At 39.9% G+C, this 18,502-nt stretch overlaps 2 protein-coding genes across 4 annotated transcripts in view; one reads left to right on the forward strand and one right to left on the reverse strand.

The window, feature by feature from the left end:
- Positions 1-18,502, forward strand: part of CTNNA1 (catenin alpha 1) — a 124,925-nt gene that overhangs the window by 46,985 nt on the left and 59,438 nt on the right. The window lies entirely within an intron of this gene.
- LRRTM2 (leucine rich repeat transmembrane neuronal 2) lies at positions 2,503-5,093 on the reverse strand. Of its 2 annotated transcripts, none has more exons than XM_060232934.1 (2): positions 4,499-4,985; positions 2,503-4,270 (listed from the first exon to the last, which is right to left on the reverse strand). In XM_060232934.1, exons 1-2 carry the CDS (start codon positions 4,500-4,502, stop codon positions 2,724-2,726), a joined length of 1,551 nt encoding a protein of 516 aa, XP_060088917.1. In that variant the 5' UTR covers positions 4,503-4,985; the 3' UTR covers positions 2,503-2,723. The 2 variants fall into 2 exon arrangements, 1 of the variants encoding a protein (XP_060088917.1); XR_009555087.1 differs by having other exon boundaries at positions 2,818-2,953; positions 4,499-5,093.

The following is an 18,502-nucleotide window of genomic DNA, read 5'->3' on the forward strand; positions in this document are numbered from 1 at the left end:
AAAGGATAAGAGCATGCCAAACTACATCTAGAGTTCCATAAGTCCTCCTGTCTTCCAGCCAGTGGTAAGTTTTTGTGTTCTGTACATCCTTTGCAAGATCTCCTTGCTGCTCAGCTTTTGCAGGGGGGCGGGGTAGTAGAAGCAGTGCACTACTAATGCTTCGGGCAAATGCTTGACATATGCAAGGAAAGCCATTCTGAAGTTGTGACTGGTGATGGCCACATATTTTGAGTAATGAGTAAGCCAAGCCAAACTGTGATTCTGTGCCTGAATCTGATTTAGGACTGCAAACCAGAGATATCCTGTAAGATACAGGGAATGCCTCCCGTGTGTACAGGTGTAAGTGCTCATTACAGCTGTGTGGGAAAAACTGATGATGCAGTGTTGAACAATATTTATTGGAGTAACCAATAGGATACAAAATGTGTGGAATTAATTGTCATGTTTTGTAAATGGCTCTGAAGGCTTTGAGCTTCGGATAGGTGTTTTCCAGTTTACACTAATTGTAGAGAACTGGCTCATCACCATTCAGCCTGGTAGGATGGTGTGAATCTGTTAACCATAGAAGGGTGGGAAATACTTTGCTTTAAACTTTGAACCTGCTATGCACAAAAAAACCAAAGTTTTTTGTGGTGTATACACATCTGTCTACGTGCATATAATATACATTTGTATAGTTATATGCAACATCTGACACTCAGCAAGACATTAAAATGTAACTGCATATGGTGGGGAGGGGAGAAGCTGAACCACAGAAATTCACAAGAGTTTATTGTGAAGAATATTTGATCTTTCTGAAATTGAATAAACTACCAAAGGTAGACTATGTACATAGTCATTAACGTTAATGTAAGCCGAATTGTGGCTTCTCAGTGAACGTAGTGTGTTAGATGCAAATAATTCCCCTTATCCAGATGCATAGAAGATACTGTATATGACTAAAAATAATGGCTTATTTCAGATTTGTGGATATTGATCCAGCTGGTTTCATTTGAACAGCAAACAGTTCAGTGACTTAACAGCAATACAAAAATAATTTTGTTGGGGACCCTTGTGTTAGGTTAAGATAGTGCCCAGGATGAAAAGTGGAGTGATGGGTTTGGACTCATTGGCACATCTCCAAACTACTCATTCATATTAAAGCATTGCAATATTTATCCAAGTATGCCAGTAAGAGAGGCTACATATGTAAGAATGAATTTTTGAGCCAATAATAATTAGCTTGAAAATTTTGTAGCATAGTACAACATACAATTAACATTATACTGACTTAAAGTGTCCAAGCACCAAGGTTTCTTCCTCTCAGCATGTACCTGTAAATGTCTGTCACATCCTAATTTGGCATATTTGAAGATCTACATTTGTACATTTTCTCCCTAGTTTTATAGCTTTGGTTATGATTTTGAGCAGTTGTATTAAATGTTTTTCTCCCTCATGTAGTAGGCATTACTATGCAACTATATAATACAATTCTACAACACAATCTAAGTTATTTTGTCCAGAAATTAACCATTTTTTGTTTTCCAGTCATTGTATGCTTCCCTAACTAATGTTTATTGACATTCTGTAGATGACAAGTAAAGTAGTATTCCCAAAAAGCTATCAGCTTTAGAATCCACCTTTGAATTTTAAAAGATCATTGCTCTCTTCACAAGGTAGAGCTCCCAGCATATTTTATTGCAGTAAGATTTACTTGCAGTTTAATGGGAGTCTTTTGTTCCTGCAGAAGCCTCTCTTCTAACTAAACAGATTCAGGATAGTATAGACATCTTACAGGATTGAGATTTCACAATGGGGCATATGTTTGTATTGCAAGGGCTAATTTTGGTCTCCAGAGAAACCAGTAGTTCACAAAAGAGTTCTCTGGTCTAGATTATATTCCCAGCAGCGGGGGAGGGGGGGTAGCTGTGCCTACAATTTTGTTCGATTTTTCACTGTTTTGGGTTTTTTAATTTGAGTGTATGTTAGCCTGATACATATCCTATTAAAGTCAGAGCAAGCCTGATATGGTGGAAATACTTAATATTTCTGGACCAGACTGTAGTCTATACTTCCATCTAGTAGTATCTACAGGACAAGGTAGATTTTTTTTAAAGCAAGGAGTATAAATCCTGGTTTATTCAGAAATATCAACAGCTACATTATGAATCTAGAATACATTAAGAAAAGCTAAACTCTCAGTACGGAGCTAGGAAATCTTTTTTCTATGCTTCATTATACTGAAAAATTCCACTGTTGTAAATCTGAGGATCAACTTGTGAAAAGCAAACAAAAATCCCATTAAATTTCCTACAAATTAATCTTGAGTCAACTGAGATGTTTGGTATCATAACTGATGCACTGGTAGCTGGTAAATTGTCCTTCCTTCACTGGGTCTTATATATAACACCTAAGTCCTCTTCTGTAGACTACTCTGAATTTAAATCTGGAGTTTTGAGAATAAAATCTTTATACATACAATTACATAACATGAGGCAGTTTACATATTTTGGGTTGAGCATATTTAGACTTCCAAACATCAGGAATGTAAATTTTAATGCAAACATTGCTTCTTTAACACTGAACATATTATGGGTTTATGAAAATATTATACTGCATTACTCAAAACAATCAAGTAGTCTGGAAAAAATTTAGGCTTTGTCAACGTTTGTAAAAATCAGATTCGTGTACAGGGTCCCTGCAATTTAAAATGAAGTATCTGCTTTTTTCATTACCTGTAGATATTACACTTCACATTCTTTATATGGCAGCTGCTGACATTTGCACTGTCCATAGCCATTAATGATGATGAAGGGTCCTTCATGGGTGGGTTCATATTCATTATATGGTCCTTGGTCTGACATGTTTGACATATGTAGTCGTGTTTGAGATCGTAGTTGCCTGTGGCTTTGAATCATTGAGCACTGCCTAATTTTTCTTAGTGTGGGAGGGCAGCATTTCCTGGAGATGAACACTACAAAAATGATAAAAAAGAAAGAAAATAATAAAGCCATTGTTCCTGTAATTACCTGCTGGGTGAAGATGGCATTGTTTGGTTCAGTTAACTGCTCTTCTGTGGTAATGGCTATGCCTGTAGTAGTTGAAATTTCTTTGTCTCCCACATGGAAATTTGAGGAGCTTATTCTTTTTGTGTATTCAGTTGTTGGAGCTCTGTAACTTGTAGCAGTGGATGTAACAACACTTGATAAATTCCAGCAAAGCTGAAAACCATAAACTGCATCTAGAATATCCTCTCCCTGGGTGTGGTTTGGAGTATGACAAAGTATGGAATGCTCCCACCGACCTTGGAAACCACTCAGCCATGTGGCTAATGAACATATTTTGGGGCTGCATTCCCAGGGATTGTTGGAAAGGCCCACGGTAGTTAAGTCTGTAAGTGAGTATAAAACCTTGGAGTCCAGGGTGGTTAGCTTGTTGTTATCCATTAGAAGTACTTTAAGGTTAGGCATTGTTCCAAAAACTGTCATGTCAATGGCTTTGATCTCATTTCCAGTCAAATCTAGCTTTTCTAAGGTGCCCCAGGTCCATTCCATCCCGCATGTCAAGTTGTTAATTTTATTCCCCTGCAAGAAGAGCATGTGCAGATTGCTTAGCCGTAGGAAATGAGCAAAATTAATCTTTGTCAGCTGGTTGTGCTCTAGGTGAAGCTCCCTCAGTTTGATTAATCCTGCAAATCCATTGCGTGCCAAACTTCGCAAGCGATTTGTGCTCAAATCCAAAAAATCCAAACTACGACAGTCTGAAAAGAGGCGGACTGGCATAGTCCTCAGGGAATTGGAACGTAAACTCAAGGTTTGCAGTTTGCGAAGGCCATAGAACAGCTCAGGATGCAAAGCAGATAACTGATTGAAAGAGAGGTCCAAATGTTGCAGGTTAAGCAGTTGACTAAAAGTTGCGTTTGGCAAATAAGAGATTTTGTTTGAACTTAAAATTAACTCCTTGAGTTTATACAGTCCTTGAAAAGCATCTTCTCTTACTGTATCAATTTGATTATGATCTAAATGAAGCCAAGTAAGTTGACTGAAGCTTGCAAACTGATCCCCTTCAAGTTCCATAATAAAATTGTGCCTCAATGACAACCCTAGACAGCCCTTGTCAGTGGTGTTTGGCACTGAGTGAAACCCCTGAGAGTCACAGTAAAAGAGCAGCTTCTCACAACGGCATTTTGGCGGACAAGCCGTGCCCAAGGCAGGCAGCATTTTAAAAACAATACTCATTGCATATATTGCTGCCAGCATAGGAGCCCCTAATGGCCACTTGAAATGTAAGCCTGCAGAATATAATTCAGGGAAACAATAAAATAGGATATTCTTATCAGATGATGTATGCTGACAACATAAAGGAGAAAGATTGCTGCAGATCATGACATGCATTAAAATGTTTCAGTTTTTTTACATTTAAAACAAAAGACTGCGGATTTAAAAGGTATTGATAGCTGATTTAGTATTTCTGAAGATAAACTGCAAATGGTACAACAAATCAAAAGGTTTAAACTTACCCATTCTTTTGAGGACATTGGAGGTTGCATTCAGTCGTAGTATTAGACTCAGCACAGTGAGTCTGTAAAAAGCTCTAATGTAGACAACCTTTGAATAATGTACTGTTTTCTACCATCCTCCGATATTAGAGTAAAAATGATTTTACATCCCTTCTCTCAGATATTCCTTTTAAATTCATATCCTTGACTTTCAGTAAGGGATCCGATAATTCCTGAATCAGGTTTGAATGAAGTTCTCCGTTTTTATAGTGTACAGCTGTTTAATTGGCAGTTCTTTCTACAGCTATGGCTTTTTTGTCTTTAACTTGTTGATGGCAGATGGGTGGCTTAATGCTGTGAGAAGCTTCTATAGTCGCTTGAATGCATTTGCTGAAAGCTTTCAGGGAATACGGTACAGGAATGCAATTGCTTATGTGCTGCGACCATACAACTGTATATAGGCTGACGTCATCCTGTGACGTTCCTTTTGTTTGGGTTTTCCAGAAGCTTTGCAGTTGGATGCACTGTGGTGCATATTGTGAATTGTGATATTAGACTACCACTAAGAGGAAAAACTAATTGTAGGAATTCTTCCTCTGGCTTTCCTTGGAATAGGATTGACTTTGCAGGAGTGTCCTTACAGGCAGTGGGTGTTGCTACAGCCTGTACATCTCATTCGTGAACTGTAATTAGAGTTATGGCTTAGTTATTGTGTGGTGATGACAGTGACTTTATTTAATTCTTCCTAGGCAAGACAAGAGAAGGTAATCTTTATGTATAGAAGAAAGGTGTTTAAAACCCTTCCAGAACGCTTGCACTCTACAAAGGATCTATACATTTATAGATGTAGGTGAAACAAATTAGGGAGGGAATATATTTATTGATGGACCACTTCAGGGATGCTTAACCAAGTATAAAGACTTCAACCAAATGCTGTCAAAGTTTTTGAACCACCAAGACTGTGTTTCTATTTCTGTGTTCCTCAAATAGAACGCAGAGAAGCAAACAACAAAAGGAATGGCATGCATTTAGATTTGAATCCTGTGTAGTTTAGAAATGACCAGAAGGAAATGAATGAAATATTGGGGAAACTTGGAATAGTTTGTGAAGATTCCCATTAACTTTTCTTTTTAAAGTTTGTCTTTTCAATAGAAATGCAAAATTTACTCTTTCCTATTCAAACAAGGCAAATATTACTTGAATCCGGCAAGGCCTTTAAATGTTAATTTCTTGCTCTGATGGAGTCCTTGCAAGTAAATCTGCTTAATCGTTACGTATTTGTGCATGTTTCTTAAGTTAATCAGAAGAAATTATATTTGAGCTGTATCACATGCAATGCTGGTTGTGGGCGGTGCTTGCAATTTAGATGATTGTTTTGAGAATTCTAGTTCAGCTGTATGTTTTTTCATAAATTTTGCAGTTTACAAAATGTGCAAATACTGAGGTAACCCAATTTAACATCACTTACTGGTTGAACAAGAGTGTGAATATGTTGAATTTTAGCTATCCCTGGTTGATTGTTGTGAAATTCTGATTTAAATCCATTGTTAGCTCAGTTTTACAAAAAAAATTGTGTAATACTGAACTAAGCTATGGTGCTATTTAGACATAATTTTCAGTTGCAGCAATTAATATTGACTAGTTGTAAACCTGGTTCTATTAAAGTTTACTGTCCGGATTTGTTTGATCATCTGCAACTCATAAAGTCAGTGAAAGGCAAACTCAAATATTTGTTTAAAGTAAATTTTTGTACTGGTTGCCATAACTGTCCCCAGGAGTTAAGTAGTAGTACTACTTTTTTAAAATCTTGTCATAGCTTGACTTTATGAGTTGCAGGTACTTCATTCAGCTGGTAATCTTTGCAGAATACGTGACAAAATTGGAGTAGCCAAAGAATATAAAATGGGGGTTATTTGTTTTTTGCTGTCTGGATGCTGGAGTGGGTTCCAGCATTCAGGATGTCAGGAGGAGTCTAGTCTCCCCTAGTATCTCTGCAGATCTGTGGGTTTTCACTTTGTAATGCCAGTACTGCCATCCAGAATAATATCCAGCAAATAACAAACAGGGAAAGGTTGGTAAGATCTGCTATTTCCCTATGGTGACCTTTGTTGCAGAATGTGAACTTTTGATGCAAGTGAATCAAAAACTTGTCCACCAAAAACTGTGCCTAATGCAAAACACCTTTGAAATAAAACAGTCTTTGTTTGGCATCTAGAGATCGCTGTAGTGTTGGGGCATAGGGAATTTTCCTGGGGATGAAGTTGCATAATTTTAGCATCACTACTGAGAAAAGGCCCTGTCATTCAAACCTTAAATGGGTGTGGAACATGTGGTAGGCCTCCAAAGTTTTGAAAGAATTAGAACGAATTAGATTATGAGACTCAAAGAATATACCTTTTTTTCTGGCAGCCTGAGTCCTAGAGGTATAAGTGTTTATGTGAGTGCGTGCACACATTGTCTGGACAGAAAATTAACCTAATGAATTTGAAAAAATGGTCAACTGAGCTAGAGGGTTCTGTCTAAACTAGGCAAGATCATATGCTTAGTCAGAAGCACTGTTTCAGTTTATAAGGCATAGTAATTAACCTTGTGCCCCTTTGCTTTTCCTTTGCAAAATAATGAGGAGTGCCCCCCAAAGGCAAACAGCAAGAATGAAGGAAAGGTTAGAACTTAAGGAGCTCAGTTCTGCTTCGTCTGGAATGCGGTCATTGACTTGAACACTGCTTCTTCATGGAGAATGGAGAGGAGAGCAATGAGGATGATCAAGGGCTGTGAGGAAAGGCTGTGAGGGACTTGGAAATGTCTGGAGAAGAGGAGGTTGAGGGGGGACATGATTGCTCTCTGTGAGTATCGGAAGGACTGCCACTTAGAGGAGGGCAGGGGGCTGTTCCTGTTGGCAGCAGAGGAGAGGACTCACAATAATGCGTTTCTATGAAGGGCGGGCAGAAAGATACCAACTGGATATTAGGAAAACCTTTTTACAGTAAGAGTTGTTCAACAGTGGACTCAAGCTAGCTAGGGAAGTTGTGAGCTCCCCCTCACTGTCAATCTTTAAGCAGTGGCTGGACAAACATTTGTCAGGGATATTCTAGGCTGATTCTGCATTAAGCAGGCGGTTACACTAGATGGCCTGTATGGCTCCTTCCAACTCTTATGATTCTATTGTACTATACATGTCTCCAAACCTAGACATGCGTAATGAGATCCATGCAGGGCAAAGCACAGATGTGAATTTTTGTCTCCAGTAAACATTAGTTTTTGAGCCAAGAAGCATAAAGACAGTAGGACCATCCTCACTTGAGGGGAAGGCATCCTGACAGTTGAACATTTCCTATTCCGTCATTCCTGGAGGCAGGAAGTACATTGCAATTTCCATCTCTACCACTAGGGAGTGTCCTGCACCTCGAGTTCTCATCCTGCCTCACTACAGTGTGAGGACAGGATTGAAACTTCTATTGAGGTTGCTCAGTCAAGCTGTCTGGTTGCAGTCAATTCCAACCCACCCACCCCCCACCCCCGGTGTATTTCCCCCTTTGCTTTTCTTCTAGTCCCTTTTCTTTTTTCCTCCTAAGAATCTGGATGGGGAGAGAAGCAGTGCTCTTCCTTACCTTTTATTCTGCTGCTCTGGCACCAACCTGTTGTTAACCTCAGTTGCAGCAGCACTGCCAGGATACAGCTTTACAGGCAAGGTGTCTGATGCTGCATGTTCATCAGAGGGGGTGTTGAGATTGTATTCCCAAACCATGGTACAGGAAGGCTCTGCAAACTGTGCAGCCAGTCACAGCAAAGCTCTGGGAAGCAGCAAAGCTCTGGGGTGAACCACAGGCCACAGTTCTTCCAGAGCAGAAAAAGATGACTCTGGAGGTGCTCTTTTGATTCCAAAACAGAGCTTCAGCCTGGACTGGTGGGGGAGCAGTTGGCTACTGATGATGCAGGCATGCAGATAATAGACTCAGCTTGGACATAAGTAAAAAGGAAACCAGATGCTTCCACATGTTCCATGGAACTGGCAAAAGGGTATTCTCCATCCTTCGTCATGATCATAGTTTTTATTCATGGAGACCACATTGCTTATCAGGCAGTAACACAGCTGTCTTCAAGCTTTTGCATGAAGTTTCTCAGTTTCCCTTAACTTGGCAACTGTCATAGGATGGAGCCTTGTCATATCCATCAACAAAAGGAGGTGATATCTAGGACAGATCTCATCTTTTAAGTTTTTCACAGATCTCAGGAAATCTGTCTTAATTTTGTGCAAAACCCAACCATCCTTAGGCAAGAACTGGCATCCTCTGGCCTTACACGAGTCTCCATATGCAATTGTATTAGGAGTAGAGCTTCTGGAAAGAGTTGCTTTTTGTGGTGCTCCATTCCTCCATTTTAAAACAAGTTTCAGATGCCAAGGTGCCTCCATAAGTAAATGACTGAGATAATGTATTTATCTATTATGTGAATCCCAGGTACCAAACTGTGATGGAGGTATTAATGCTTAATTTTTTAAAAAACTGCTTTGAAGATTAATGTTTGAGGCAGGATTTCAGTTGGGCATCTGGAAACGCAGGAGTTAGATATTTGTTTGCTAGTGGTGTTCTCATGAATTGTACTAGTGCTTTTCTCTGTGCTTGGTGCAAAGTCTCATTCACCATCTGTCACAGTGCCTAACTTGATCTGTACATATCTGTCATTCCATTGTGTCAGGTTTCTACCATTACCTGGTTAAATTCATAAATGTCTTTATGGTAGGTGGCTAAGAGATCTACAGAATCAACTAGGGCATGAATCTGCTGAAAAGCCCAGGCATCCCCATTGCCTAGAGAAGAGCACAGTTCTGGCACTCAGTCTCTACCTCTTTCACAAACAGCCGTTGAGAGGAGGGCAGAAACAAAAGACTGAATTATTTTAGTGATCCTTTAGTGATCCTTTATCAGAAATTGGGTCATTGTACACATATTACAGTGTTAGAAAATAAGAGTAAATGCACTAAGTAAACATATCCTAGCTATCTCTTTGCAGCTTGCATTACAGTCTGCAACTTGTTATTAAAATTAAACAGTGTGGTGGTGATAGAATACTGGCCCAGCTTAGGTGGGATCATTTTCTCCCATTCTCTGCTCTTTTCATGCTCTTGTGTATCTGGCACAGTGCTTCATCTTTTGCCACTGCATCAGTTCATGTGTTGATGTACCATCATATTCAGGCTTGCTGTGTTTGCAGCACAGCTTCTGGATTTAACAGTCTGGGATAAGGTCACGCACCATCCTATTTCTGGGCCTCTTAAATTCTCTTGTACTACTAGTGGTGGTAGTAGGGGGGGGGGTTAACAAAAAGCTCTTGGTTACAGTGTTATATTGTTTTTGTTGCTGCTGCTTCAGCTGTTACCATTACATTTTTTTCTCACAAAGAGCACCTACAAACTACTTTCAAAGTACAGTTCTCAAAGCTCTGGGAAGCTCCATGCTTCTTTGGAAAGAATCAGTTCATCTTAGACTGTATTCTTTAGTTAACATTGAAAGGGGAAAGCACCATCAGATGAAATATTTACAAGTTGTTGATCGCTAATATGAAGTTTGATACCTTTTTCTGGCAACTTCCATGAATTAATTTTTAAAATATTTACTTGGGGTCATGATCCACTCACTTCAATAGAAACTGCTTCTAAATACTGCTTAAATGTAGAATGCCAAGTCCTGCCTGAGATACTGTGCTCTAGGTAATTTGGAGAAATGTAAAATGTTTTTCAAAATGACTTGTTCTTAAAAAATAGATGTGCTAATGTTGTTTACGCTTATAGGGTTTTCCAGAAAATTTATAAAGTAGCTGTGTGAATGTTTTTCTTAAGCCACGTTATAGGAGGTCAGAACTGAGTTACAGCAGATTATTTCTTTCTCTGAAGTGGATGAAGCCTTCTGTATTTAATTCAGTCATGACCTCTTCTAAAGAGCAAGCCATTCTGGGTCAGACTGAAGTACAGTTCTTGTTAACCTAACACTGTCTCACAATGGACAGACAGATGCTTTAGGAAATCTCACAAACAGGGTAAACTAGTGATAGCCACCCCCAGCACTTGGTAAATGGAAAGAGGGAAGACTCTTTTCATATGAAGGTTCAGTTTGTTACCACCAGATGTCTTCTCTTGATAATTTATCTAATCTTTAAAAGCAATCTCTGCTATCGCAGTAATCTATGACTGAGTCCTGTAGGATAATTATGCATTACAATTTAGAGGGCTATTACAACTCAGGTTCTACTAGTGATGCAGAAAACTTTCCTTCATCATTTTATGGTTCACACCTACCCACCCACATATTTCCTTTTATTTATCCTTTTTGTCTCTAAAAAGAAAGCCCCCAAATACAGTAATTCTTCATAGTGAAGGTACTCCAGGCATTTATCATATCAGAAGCCATTTTCTATTTTTCTCATGTCAGGTGCCATTTTCTTTTTCTCATTTTGATATAAAATGTTGTGATGAGGTGATCCAGAACTGGACTTGGTATTCTAGTTGACTCTGTAGTATAATCTGTTTGGTACTCTAGAGACAGTTATTGTTTAATTTGTGCTATTTTTGCTTGGAGGCTGCCATCTTCTCTAAGGGTGCAGTTTGTTTCACCCAGTATCACCAGGCTGAACCTTACATATCTACACAAATTCTGTGAGAAGAGGGGATGTAGTCAGCTTCCCCAGTGGACCCCCCCCCCAAAAAAAATCTTATACCTGTGCTGTATTCATAATGAGATTATGCAGCAACAGTCAGTGCAAGAAATGATGACTGAATAAGAACTTTTCCATCAAAAGGAGAGTTACTTTATAGACTAAATTAGCAAGATTAGTAAATAAGTGAATTGTGGGAAAGAATGGACACCACTATTCTGATTCTAAAGGATAGAAGAAAACGTCAGGAATATATCAGAATAAACTGAAAAAGAGTGAATAGCATGGATCAGGAGAGCATAAGTTCAGTTATCAGCTGGTAAAGTAGCCATCCGGGAGGAAACAGAGAGCATCAGAAAATTTAAAATCAATGAAATCAAGCAAGGAACAGTTAAGTTGAAGGTTGTCTGCCTAGAAATATTATTGATAGCCAAAGAAATGGATAAGGCAAAAAATAAATGCATAATACAGAAAAGTGGAGGACAAGACAAATCTTGAATGTCGACAAGAGTACATTAGAGGCACAAGAATAACAAAACTGGAACCAAGAAAAAAATCAACACCTTGGAACTCAGAGAAAGGAGACCACCATGAAGGCATCAAAGGCTTTGAAATCTTAACACAGCGAATTTTTCTATGATTCTATGTCCTCCTTTCTTCAAAGGTGAGTGACCTCTCATAGTAAATGTCAATGGTCATTCTCTCCAAGGTCTTAAACTGAAAATGTAGTTTTAAAAATAAATCTGTGACAGTGAAGCAGTGGCCATATTCTATGGATCAAGTCATTCAGCTTGTGGAGAAGTTTAAACTTCTCTCTGAGGCAGAGGACATCTTGTGAGTGATTCCCATCCTACATAGGGAGGCAGGAACAAATTTCTTCTCTTCCTATTCCTGGTTGGAGTCACTCTCTCACTCTCAACCTTAGTTCTTTTCCTGCCTCAGTAGCAAGAGCAGCTAGGCTTTGCCTATACATATTCTGTCTTCTAACTGAGTGAGTGTTCTTTTCATTTTCAGCCATTTTCTTTGTGTTCTGTGCTGTGTTTTCCCTCTTTATTCTAATCTTTCCTAGGGCCTGCAGGTGAGGGCTGTTCTCTCCTGCCCTCCAGTGGCCATTTTCTTTTTGCTTCATTGAGAGTAAAAAAGCAAAGCGACACTAGAAATCAATGGGGCTTGCCACTTCGAAGCCTTTTGAAGCTGACTTAACGGCACAGAAGACAACTACATTTCTCTTTCAGCCGGGGAGTGAGAGGCTCCATACATCAATTGGCATTGTGGAGCCAACAAAATCATGTAGTGGCTTACTGTGGACTCCCCAATGAGTCAGCCATTAGGTAGCAAAACTCTTAAAGGCGCCAAAAGCCAGTGCTGTGCTGCAGGAATCATACTCTCATTTGGAGAGGTTTTTTTAAAAAAAGGAAAACAGAGTTTTTCCAAGAGAGCCCTCTTTCCAGAGTTTTTTTAGAGACAGTTGTGAGCAGAGTGAAAAAGTCCTTGACAAACAAAGGATACCCGGGGTTTCTTTAAAAAAAAAAAAGGCTTTATGGATTTTCATCTTTCATTATCCAATTCCTCCAATTTTCTTTTGTTGTTACACTTATAGCAATACAAACCTATGGGTTACTTTCAGAGGACGTTCATAGTACCGTCAAGGACAATCTGGACAGAATAAGCTAAATTCGCTCTCAGAAGAGGTCATGAAGCTTTTTCCATGGCTATAAAGGGCATTTGCCATGTCATCCATGGTTGCACATGTCACTGTAGTTTTGGGAGCATAAAATCATTACTCTTCTACTGGATGATAAACCAGCATTTTATTGGAGGGAGCTAACAGTTTTGGAAGCTGTGTCTCTCTTACAAATTCTGTTCTGGACACTATGGTATTTTCCTTCGTGGCAGCCATTAGATGCTCACTGTGGTTGAGGGTCTGGTTTGCTGACTACCACTCAAAACAATTTTGTTTCAGTATATCCTGTCCTTGGAGGAAGACATTTTTGGGAGCCGATAGGTAAGATCCTAAGGCGCTACCTAAGTCGATATGTTGGCCTGATATGAAGTCATTTTCCTTTCCTTCCTTTTCTGCACACAACACACTTTTCTAGATTTTGTCAAGACAACAGACACTTTTCCTGGGGACCCAACAAGCAGCCATTTCGGAAGGGTCATTTTCCCCAACTCGTTCAACAGGTCTACAGGTAGTAAGCAACATTGCTCCGACAAAGATTCCAAGATTGCTAGGCTATTGACTATATTATGGGTTGTTTAGTCAAAGACCATCTGCTTCCATTTCAACAGCAGTGCAAAAGTTCTCAACCAGGCACCCGGGTAAAAGAAATAGCTGCACATGGTTACAGACTAGAAATTTTAAATGTTTTCTCCACCACATTTCATCAGGTCTCCATCTCACAGGGCCCCTAGAAAAGAACCTGAACCTTGGCAGCCAGGCAGCACCTACTGGACATCAATGCCATAGAGATGGTGTCAGATGTGGAACAATCCTCTAGGATTTATTCCATTTTTTTCATTGTACCAAAAATGTCCAGAGCAGAGGTGTCAAACTAATTTGTAATGAGGGCCGAATCTGACATAAATGAGACCTTGTTGGCCCAGGCCATGTCAGGCTGGACCATTTAAGATTAGGTAGCAGAAAAGTGCTTTCTTGGTATTTCTCCCATGGAATTCAGGGAAATGGGCAAAGGAAGCTCTGACTCTTTCCTTCCTTCCCAGGGAACCAGGAATGGGAGGAGCCTCAGTCAATAGAAGGAAGAGAGGCTTCACTCAGTAACTCTGCTGTGCAATTGAGCAAGCCTTGCAAAACAAAATGTTCCACGGAAGGGAGCAAGAGAGAGGAAGAAGGAAGCAGATGACAGCTAGTTGCTTGGGGGCCTGATAGGAGCCCTCTGGGGCCTGATATGGCCCCCGGGCAGCATGTTTTACACCCCTGGTCCAGAGATTGGAGAGCCACCCTAGATTTTAAAATTCTTAAACAATTTGTCAGGCCAAAACACTTCAAGAATGGAGACTCCTTGATCAATTACAAAGCTCCTTCAACATCAGGAACCTTTAACTTCAACCAACTTGACAGAGCCTTATCTTCAGGTTCCAGTTTTTTCAAGGGACACAGGAAGTTCCTTCTTTTCTGCATTGAAGAGATACTTCAATCCAGAGCACTTCCCTCTGGCCTGACGTTGGTGCCTCGGATGTTCGCAGAAGTGGTAGTGAATAGCAATGTTAGCTTGTGAGAAATCAGGTTTATCTGTTTTTCCTGGTAAATATATAGAAGAGTTATCTAACACCATCTTGTTGTCTAGAACACCTGAGGTAATTATAGTCTCTGCAGTAACACAATTTTTGTCATTTCAAAGAAATAAAATAAAATTTAGATAAAACATAGCATGAAAGATCAAGGACCTGGCTTCACAAGTCACCATGAGCAAGCTCTCTTCTCTAGTGCATCTGGCCAAACTGCAGTGCCTTCTGATATTCACCATCAACACCATACAATGGGGGAGATTCCATTCCAGACAACTCTACATGTTTCTTTGACCCAGTTAGGCTCTTATTTTGCAGAAATCAGGTTGATCACTTTGTGTCCCAATGTCTGTGCAATACAGCCTCTGTTGGTGGACCAAGACATCAAACAGCCTTCCTGGAAAACATTTTTGGATTCCTCAATGCCTTCAGAATATTCACAGTTGCTAGCTTCTGTGGCTGGGAAGCCATGGTCTGAGATTAACCAGTTCAAGATCAGTGGTCAGAAAAGACTTCCAACCATTGTCCTGGAGCTGAGGGTGATCAGATTGGGCTGTCTGTAGTTCGCCATCCAGATTGTGGGCTGTCACATTCTCATCCAGACAGACAATATGTCCACCAAAGTCTACATCAACAAGCGGGGGGTTCCAAATTTTCTACTCAACACAGGGAAGCACACAGTCTGTTCCTGTGGTCTGAGATTCACCTTGCATCCATCAAGATGGAACCTGTGATAGGGACAATCAACATTTAGATTGTCTGGTTGAGTTGTCGGGTCATCTGGCAGGGGGAGCAGTCCCTCAACAAGATTTTCCAACAAATCATCAACCACTTCAGAGAACCATCATCAGCTTCCCTTTCCAGCAAATACCAACTGGACCATTTGTATTTCAGATTATTCCATTGTAAGGCAGAGGCCCTTGGATGTTCTTATGGTCCTCAGGCAGAGGGAACCCCCTGTTTGATTTCCCCTGAATCAACCTCCTTCCTAAGTTGTTCAGTTGGATTTGGGATCTCAAGGCAGAAATTCTAGTAGTGGCTCCTTACTTGTCAAAACATCCTTGGTTTGTGTCCTTTCAGGAGATGTCAGTAGAAGATCCACTAACTCTTCCAGGTTCAGAAGACGTTACACCAGAGGCTGATTTGTCATCCTCGGCCAAGATGACACCGTTTGACCGCATGGAAGTGGAAAGAATGAAGCTTCTTCTCTTAGGATATTAGCTGCTGGTGAACAATATCATCCTGATTTTGCAAAAGCAGTCTTCTAACAGGATTTACAATACCATCTGAAGGTCTTTGTTTGTTGATGCTGCAGAAGTGTCTTGACCCTATGAGACTGAAGGTGATGTTCATCTTATGTCCACAGGACATCTTATCATCCAATTTAAATACAGCTACATTGAGAAAACAGCTGATAGTGTTGGCATCGGCATCAGTCTTACCTCAGGTGTAGGGAATGAGCATCTCAAAATATTCTTACTTTTCTTTGCTCCCTCCAAGGGACCTCTCTGTCTCAACCACCACAAACTCATAGTTTCCAACCTGGAGGCTTAACACCATCATGCCCACTCTAACCAGTGTCTCCTTCGAAACTATTGCTGAAGTTCCTCTGATCTATCTGAGAATGAAAAATGTTTTTCCCAGTTGCCATCATTCTGGACTGGAGAGTATCAGAATTGGATACTTGTTCAGTAAAGTCTGTGCTCTTTATTTTTCAGAAAGAAAAGGTGGTTCTACACACAAACCTAACCTTCAAATCAAAGGTTAATTCCACATTGCATAGATCACAGGAAATATTCTTACCATCATTCTATCCACATCCTTCTCATACAAAGGTACGGGTATGGAATTCTCTTGATGTTAGAAGAACGCTGAATGGTGTCAGGCTTCCCCCCCCCCTTCACTCAATAAACAGTCCATTTATTTCAAAAGGTTCAATTTATTCAAGGCTTCGGGCAGATAAACCAGCCCGGACTAGGTCCGAGTTAGAACTGGCATGAATATGCATGAATGCGATATTAAATGATTACAGCAAGCAATGCAAGAATGTTAGAAGGCCCCCCCCCCCCTCAACTTTCCCACAATAATTTTACTGTGGTTTACTTTGAGAACAATATTGATATTCAACATTCATTCCCAAGGCTGTGAAGAAGATACACATTGTTACAGTTAAGGCAGTTCCATATATCTAAACAGCAGGTGCAAAGGGTTACTCAAGGCTGGGAAAGCAAAGGATAGATAAGAGGAGAAGAGAAGACATTCCAGAGAAGAAACATTTCTACTAGCAGTAAAATCTTTAGTTTTAACCCTATACTGGCAAGGAGCTTGACAAATGGCTATATTAAGAGAACCAAACACTTGCTGAACAGACACACTTTTTATTTATATTTCTGTACCACACAAAGGTAAAAAGAGTATGGCCATTAGCAGATCCATAAGGCATTGCATAACAGAACCCTACAGAAGACAAAGCTATCTGATCCAGTTGATATTACAGTTCATTCTGTGTGTAGTGCTGCATTGTATGCAGTTTTTGCAAGACAGGCCTTAGTTGATGAGGTGTGCAAGGCAGCTACGTAGTCTTCCATATCTGCACTCATTAGACATTACAAAATCAATATCTAAGAGTTGGCTGAGGTGGTTTTTTTGTTCAGAGAATCCTGCTTCACATTCTGAGGAATGGAGGTGGCGAACACCTTCCCAGTGCCTAGGACTGCTTTAAGATGTCCTTTACCTCAGAGTGAGAACTACCACTAGACACTTACCGTGAAGGGTCCTTCTCCTCTGAGGACAGGAGGGCATCTTGGCCCTCCCAGGTCACCATTACTTTCCTCCTGTGTCTCAGAAACTGTAAGTCATATAGTTAATACATATAGATATAACCCTAATTATCCTCTGTGTTTCCTGCAGTTAGTTCTATCTGGGATTGCTTGTTTTATTATTCTTATTGTTACATTGTAGTTCTTAGAGTTTACTGCTGTTGGAGTTACCGAACTGAGATTGAGGGTGACTCCCAGCAGGAGCAGGCAGTGAAAAAATTTGTTCCTGCCTCCCTACAAGTAGGATGGGAATCACCTACTTGTAAAGGTATTATATGGACTGAGTGGCTTTTTGTATTTTATTTCTGGACCAGCACAGTTGTAAGCAACTGGTCTATTCATTCTTAGGTTCTGCTTCCTATTTTAATTAGCTGTTGATCCAGAAGAGAAGTAGGAGATTCCCGTTATTAGTTTGTTGTTGTTGTTGGCCTTTAGAAAGAAATATATGGCAGTCTTGGTCCAGAGAGCATTTTGGTTGATTTGATGACAGATTTGTCTGTCGTGAGCCTTATATCATGGGAAGTATTGATGTTGGGTTTGGTTAATTTTGACTGATTCATGGCTAATGTAACTTGCATTCCATGTTTCCTGTCAACTGTTTTGGTCCCTTTGTGATTTGCTTTGGGAGGGGAACTAGAAATGTAGTCGTGGCATTTCTATAATGATACTATGCATAACTTTACATTACACTTTCTAAATACGTTAAATCATTTATATATAGAGTACACCACCTCTTTGTGCTGCATTCTTCTATGTATTTCACAGTGGGTGGGGAGAGATGTATACCTTCAGGTTATTATATACCTCTTGCATTTTTTTTTTTAGTGTCTGGCACTCTTAACATGCCCATCTTGGCTTTGAGGCTGTTGGTAGTAGCATACAAACACTTCCATATGTTCATCTTTAATTTTTATGTAATTTTTAAACTGTATTTTAACTATCTTTTATGAATTGTATAACTGATCATGGTATATACCATGTCCTGTTAGCCGCCCTGAGCCTGCTTCAGCGGGGAGGGCAGGATATAAATAAAACTTCTTCTTATTATTATTATTTAAATGTCTTTTTGTGTTCATTTTCCTATGACACCCTGACATTCAACAGGCTGTCATTAGATTGTGTTCATTTTGATCTCTCCTGGGAGGACCTAAAGCCTGAATAAATTAATCATCCCAGACCAGCAAATTCTTCATTCCTGTTGACTCTCCCCCCCTCCCCCCGAATTCAGTTTAAAAAATTGTTTAAAGACTTCATGTGCCTATTCTGTTACCCTGTAAATGGAGCCAGTTTTGTTCATACATCATCTTGT

Source organism: Heteronotia binoei, chromosome 1 (genome assembly GCF_032191835.1).
Source record: "Heteronotia binoei isolate CCM8104 ecotype False Entrance Well chromosome 1, APGP_CSIRO_Hbin_v1, whole genome shotgun sequence".
Classification (NCBI taxonomy): Eukaryota; Metazoa; Chordata; class Lepidosauria; order Squamata; family Gekkonidae; genus Heteronotia; species Heteronotia binoei.